This window comes from Chondrus crispus, genomic scaffold (genome assembly GCF_000350225.1).
Source record: "Chondrus crispus Stackhouse genomic scaffold, scaffold_89, whole genome shotgun sequence".
NCBI classification, from domain to species: domain Eukaryota; phylum Rhodophyta; class Florideophyceae; order Gigartinales; family Gigartinaceae; genus Chondrus; species Chondrus crispus.
In genome coordinates this window covers 6807-13564 of record NW_005178819.1, presented here as the reverse complement: position 1 = coordinate 13564, position 6758 = coordinate 6807, and the positions used below count along the sequence as shown (strand labels likewise).

The 6758-nt window shown below is 53.2% G+C and overlaps 1 protein-coding gene across 1 annotated transcript; it reads right to left on the bottom strand.

The window, feature by feature from the left end:
* Nucleotides 1-2169: 2169 nt before the first annotated feature.
* CHC_T00009301001 (Cellulose synthase (UDP-forming), family GT2) lies at nt 2170-4843 on the bottom strand. Its single transcript, XM_005711895.1, has 2 exons — nt 4113-4843; nt 2170-4009 (listed from the first exon to the last, which is right to left on the bottom strand). Exons 1-2 carry the CDS (start codon nt 4841-4843, stop codon nt 2170-2172), a joined length of 2571 nt encoding a protein of 856 aa, XP_005711952.1.
* Nucleotides 4844-6758: the final 1915 nt, after the last annotated feature.

The following is a 6758-nucleotide window of genomic DNA, read 5'->3' as shown; positions in this document are numbered from 1 at the left end:
TTCCCTCACCGAGAGTTCCGGAAGACTCACCCGGTGGCGGTTACGTCTGGTTGAATACGATTTCTCCATTCAGTACCGCCCCGGGCGCGTGCATCAGGTGCCCGATGCCCTGTCATGCCTCGTGTGGCGAGGGTGAGGGGGGGGAAGGAGAAGGCGGACATAGTTGCGGCTCGGTGAGGGATAGTAGGTAGGTAGGAGAGGACGGGGGGGATCGAGGAGGGTCAAGCAATACAAGCAAAGGGGTCTGAGAATGGCAAGTGGGAATGTACACGTCGGCTAATTGCACACGTGGAACACGTGCGAAGGCGCATGGCTCACCTCGCTCGCCTTTATCGAAATAAAAACCAGCCTGTTAAGACACCCCCTTAGGGGGTGTCTTAATGTCTTAACAGGCTGGTTTTTGCTTGTCTTGCCCGGTTTTGCCCGGAATACTTTTAAATTCTTAAGAAATACCGTATGCTTCTTAGGCCCTGGCTTTTCTTAAACTCAAAAATTAAAATGTAGGAGCCACTCATAGCACGCCAAATCACCTCTTTGGGCAAAGCAAAGCAAATTGCAGAAAACGGGGCATGTTAAGACACACCCTAATCCATTTGGACTATTACTGTTGTGGCAAGGGAGCAAGGGAGTACTTGTGCGTCTACATGCTATATGCCCTGCGGAGAGAGGTGTGAGTCAGTTCGAAGAAAGAGATCGGGCGGCACGAGACGCTCTACTGTCGTGCCCGCGTACTGTAACCCTAGCAAATGCACCAATCCCAGCGCCTCATTCCACCCCTCCTTACACCGCATCTCACCGCGTTACAGACCGGAGGGCGTCGTCGCCGTGCGCTTTGTAGCCCCTCGCCACAGCGCACGCCCCTCGCCACAGCGCACGCCGTCCGCACCCCGCCGTCCGCACCCCGCCGTCGACGCCGTCCAATTCCCCTTCGCTCCCCCTTCCGCCCCTGCCCCCCCCCCACCCCCCATGGCGCCCGACCTCCCTCCCTTCGCGTGCCCGCACTGCACCTCGCGCTTCGGCAAGGCGCTCAAGCTGGACCGCCACCTGCTGGACGTGCACCACGCCTCGCTGCGCCTCTCCCCGTCGCCCGACTCGCTGCCCCCGCACCTGTCGCGCCACCTCGCGCGCGCCGTCGCGGAGGCCAACGCCGCCTTCGACCGCGCCGCCCCCTTCTGCGCCCGCTGCCCGCCCTCCGCGCACGCCAAGCCCTTCCGCAACGTCCGCGATCTCGCCCAGCACCTGCTCGGCAAGCACCCCGACGACGACATGCCGCCCGCACCTCACACGCCCCCGCCCGACAGCGAGATCAGCTGCAAGAGGAAGCGCGACCACCACACCGCCCCCACCGCCGCCTGCGTCGAGGACTCCAGCCCCGACCGCAAGCGCAGGCGCAGCCCGCCGCAGAACCCCGCGCCGAACGCCCCGCCCGCGCTGAACGCCCCGCACGCGCCGAACGCGGAGAAGGACCCCGTCGCGCCCGTTCCTGCTCCCCTCTCTGCTCCCGTCCCGAAGCGTCGTGACTCTATCCCCAAGTCGGGCCGTCCCGCTACCCCCTCCCCCTCCGCGCGCCGCCACGCCGTGCCGACGAAGACCGTCACCCCGAACAAGCCGCCGAAGCCAGTCCCCGTGCCCGCTTGCGTGCCGCCCGTCCGCCCGTACTTGGCGAACGGCCCCATTGGACTCCCGCCGAATGCCTTGGTCACTACGGCGCCCATGAACTTTTCTGGCTTTGCGGGCTTCGCTCCGCTGTCGGGGAAGAGCTATTATAGGCTGTCGGAGCGGTGACACGCAGGAGGCGTAGTGTAAGTGCGCTCACGTCGAGCTGTAGTCTAGTGGGACCCAGAGCGCTAGTAGATAGTAAACTTTAACATTTGTTCGCTGCTTGGTGTGGAGTTGCTAGAGTAGGCATCCTTGCAGGTCGCAAGGCAGGACGACTTACCGAGGACAACTTACCATATTTGAGAGTTTTCCTAAATCCTCTTTTATATTGCGCTGCACTTTCTGAACTGCATGTCACAAACATCGTCTACATGTACTGTTTCTTTTTTCACACGTCTGAGAGAGAAGACCTACTACAAAACGAAGAGATTCTTGCCACCAATGCTACAACCAGCTGCGAATCATAACGAGACTTGCAAAAAAATCATTCGGCCACTCGCGTCTCTTAATTCATCTGGACGAAAGTGCAGTGGACAACACTCCGCAAGGCGTCTTCGCCCATTTGGCCAGAAACGCAACTCCAATAATCGTACCTACCGATATGATCAGCGGCACTGGCATGTTCAGAGGCTTGTGTTCCTTCTCCTCGTCAGACGCCGAGCTCAGTCGCTCATTCAGCGAAATGGAAGCCATGGGGTACAAGTTGAACAGAATATAAGATCCAAAGAACACCGCTCCAATCGTATTCCAAGGTGCACAACCCCCGTCGAGAAACAAGAACGCAATCAACCTGAACAGGATCATGCTCATCATCAGCGCACACAGTCCAATGTTCACCCATTCCATCCAGTTCCTCCTGTTTCGTTCTCCTGTGTTCGCAACCCATCCCATCCGCCCCTTCATGTTCAATGCATCCACTACCCCCATCACATGGCACACGTTGTAACTGAACCATGTTTGTTGCGAGCGGAGCACGTCGGTTGAGGAAACTCCGGAGAAAGCAGCGTAGAAAGTGATGTATCGAACCGAATAATACAGGATGAACGCTGCAGCCAAATTAGCTATGGAATCTGGTCGAATAGGAGCCTTCGCGGTTCCCAGATATGCGATGGAAACCATCATGTACAAGTACGCAGAAACACCCAGGAAGGGGTACAGCGTCGAGTCAAGGCCAAACATTAACCGCACAAACGCATTGTTTGGACGTCGCGCTGTCCTGCGGTACTCGTAGTATTCATCAATCTCTCCACGCCGACGAACATAGTGAGAACTGCTGCCTTTCTCTCTATGCAGATCTCGCAAAATCTTCATCCCGTTCATCACCGCCCCCTTTGCCCATCTCTGACGTTGCAACATGGCAGCCGCTACAGAAACTGGTGCTTCGCCCCATGCGATATCTTCTGCAGCGTACTTGGACACGTATCCTCTGTTGTGGACTTCATTCGAGGTGAGCGTGTCTTCTGTCACAGAACCGTACACGACTCCGTTGATTTCTTTAAGCACCTCACGACGCCAAACTGCATTGGTACCAACAAACGGTGTTAAGCCAAATCCGTCACGGCCGGTGCAAATGCCATCATAGAAGACCGCGTTTCTATGAGCCATGTAGTCCTCTGCGCAGACGTTGTGAAATCTCTGCGGAGCTTGGACAAAAGCGACGTCACGATTCATCCTCCATGAACAGTTGCCGTTCCCCATTCCAATCTCTGGGTCGACAAGATCCTCCGGAAGAATGTGGTCCGCAGCATCATCTGCGAGTTCTTCTAACATCAGCGGCACGGTACGTAACAAAAAGTTTTCTGAAACCTGCATGTCAGCGTCCAGGAAGAGAATCAACTTTCCATTCGTCTCAGCGTTGAACAGCACATTGTTGATGTTTCCTGCTTTGTTATGATGATCTTCTGGTTTCACTCGCGCGATCAAACTCAGGCGTGGCAGGGCACCAGGAGCTCTCTTTTCTTGGTCGCTGAATGGACCAAAAGCAAAGTGATGACATTCGAGCGCGCAATCCAAGCGAGTGAGCTCATCCTCAGATTTGATGACGTAATGCTCAACTAAACCATTGTCGTGCATGACTTCATCCATGAGAGGGTCATATCCGGCTTCGTCAGCCAACATTTGATACATGCGGACGCCCAACTCTGATCTCTCAACATTCTTTGGCGATGCAAAATATCCATCATCTGCAATAATGATGTGGAGCAGGTGACTGGGGTAGTCGAGATTCAACGCACATCGGATGGCTCCTAACACCTGATCCGGGTCCTCCTTGTAATGGGAAATAATAATGTCAACAGACGGCCAGTCTTCCGCAGGAAGAGGGGGCTTGAGCGAGTCCAGCGATCGCCATCTAAAAGAACAGACACACGGATGAAACATATTCGAAACAGTTAGAGCGGTCTTCAAATGTATGTGGATAGCTCTGCCGTTTCTCAGAACTCTGAGATATTTACCTTCTCTTGACGGGACTCCACATCGCGAAAAGGCCAATAATAGCGCTAGTAATGGACATTAATTCTGCGATGACGTAAGTCAACCACGTGAATGGCTGCGCAGTATTTCCTCCAACTTCGATCAACCAGTAAAAGTAATAGCAACCTGCAGGGATAGTTAAAAGGTAAAAGATCCGGAAAATGATCATAGACGCAATTTGTTGACCTTGGAATGGTGAATACAAGTCTAACCCGCTAATCTTGGACAAAATCTTCCGCACCCTGCCGGCTTTGTGAATGATCGTCGGATCACCATGTTTGACGTTGACGTGCTCCCCGAATTCGTTAACGATCGCCGGGAGATCCGTAGCTACTTTTCTGTGCCCGTCAACGAAGAAATAGAACTCGACACGGTCCGTCGACGGAATTGGGAGCACTATACGGTAATACCCAGGACGGATGCTTTCCATGGGGAGTTTGTTCTTGAACGCATCCCAGGACCCAGCAATGAAAACGTTGCGTCCCCCACCGTTCCATTCAAAAATTGATTTGGTTTTGCTTTCCTTCTCTTTGGCTTTGCTCTCTGCCCGGGTTAGCCTCGTGTCGGTCGAATTCGCTTTCGTGAGACGCGTAAACCTCGTGCTCCTGCTTCGCACGGAGCCGATACCAACTGACCTCGGCCCATCTGCTCCTCCAGCGATAGAGCTTCCAATGGTAGTTGACACATCTGACTCTCTGTCAGACTCAACCATGGCGTCGCCTCTTCCGGTACTCTTTCCAGGCGAAGATGCGATACTACGCCGCCGGCTTTTCAGAGGTGGGGGGGCTATTGACAGTTCAGCGTTGACACTTGCGAGAACAGATGTATTAAGAACGGGTTCAAGGATGGATAAATGATCGCTACTGACACGAAATAGCAGAAACTGGGTACCTCTCCTCAGCTTAATAGAAATTTCGTGTTTGGGTGCAATTTGACATAGAGAAGCAGTGACGCATCTCTGACTGGGCTGCTTCAGCGGCTGGCAACTCTAGACGCTCTCAGAATATCTCATAAAGGACAAGAACCTACTGTACTTAGTGTTGACTGGATTTATGAAGAAGACCAAAACGTTCAATAAAGAGGAAGTCAGTGCCCTTAAAAATATTGCAATGTCGGGGTCTTGTGCAAAATCAGGGTCCTCGCCTGCAAATGGCTCCTAAGTGAGTAAGCATATACCATATAAAGAACCGTCGTGTATCCACTCCTTTGGTCTAAACGGCTACGCAACGTTTGCTCTGGTTTATCTGTGAACGTAGCCATTCAAAGGATTGGAGGGCTTGCGGCTAAGTTCAGCTAGTTCGTTTTTGGTTTTTGTGTGGAGCAAAACCACGATATGTCGTTCTCTCTACTTGAAACACCAACCCGGTTTTCAATTTGATGCAGTGGTTATAGAAGAAGGAAGGGTTTGTTTTGCTTATCCCTCACGAAATTTTTTGCGAGGATACTTGTTTGTTGCACAACGAAACTTCTAGATACTCCAAACATAAAGCTACACAGCAAAACCTTTCGAGTTTATGCGAAGACGTGTCTTTTCACGCACAGTACATGTGATTTGTGAACAGCTTACGTCTCAAATGTTGCTTGGCAGCTGCTGTTTGCTTGTTCGTTCGGCAAGGATTAGAGCAAACAATGATGTCCAGCAATGTATAGGAAGTACAGCAAGGACAAGCGCGTGCCTCCCGAAAGTAAAAGCGATCAAGAGCTTCTTTTGGAGACGAGATTGGGACAGAGGCAAAAATTCAAACATTCAGTATTTTGACTGATTTGTTGTACTGTAGGTGTGCAAAAAACCCAAGCCAGAGACAGCTTATGGTCGAATTGTCGGATTGCGTGGCCACCAGCTCTGGAAGCAATCAAACTTGAGAGAGCTCGTCGTGGACCTGAGACAGGGTCTACTTTATTCGTGTTTCTATGACTTTGGTCGAAACCGTTTCAGACAGATGAAGCAACTGGATGTGGGCCCAGTCGATATGCCCTCGTCAGCGGACCGCGCACGGTCCCCCCGCGACGCTGCAAGACGCTCCCGCGATTGGATGCACGCTCGTAACGCGCCCCGCCGCGTGGCGAGGTGAGGCCCGAGTGGGGCGCCCCGAAGAGCGACGCGGAGCTGCTCTGCGGAGCTGCTCCACGGCACAGGGGGGCGGCCCACGTGCTCGGAGGGGACCCGCCGCCCGTTTCTGGGCGGCGCCGATGCACGACGCTGTTTGAGCGGCTTTTTACACTGCTGCCAGCAAGAGTACGATACGTTGAGCCACAGTCCTGCCAGCAAAGCGATTGTGTCAACATGATGTTTGGGGCGTTGCTGTTTGTTTTACTTTTCCCTGGCTTCCCTCCTTGATTCCCCTCTCCTCCCCAATGCGTGGAGTGTAGATACAGTCGATGTACCTTAATATGCGTCCCCGATTATCCCCATTGCCCGCGATATGCGCAGCGAATCCTCGTGTCCGTATTTAGGGCCCCTCAGAGCCTCTCAGAAGGGGTTGGGAATATACACTGCTCTGATTGGTTATATGGGAAATAAATGACCGGAAACTGAGCGGGGACCATAGCTACAGTAACACACACAAGTCCTGATTCACTTTCGACACCAGCGATATTCAACAAAGGACTGACGATCGACACCTCCA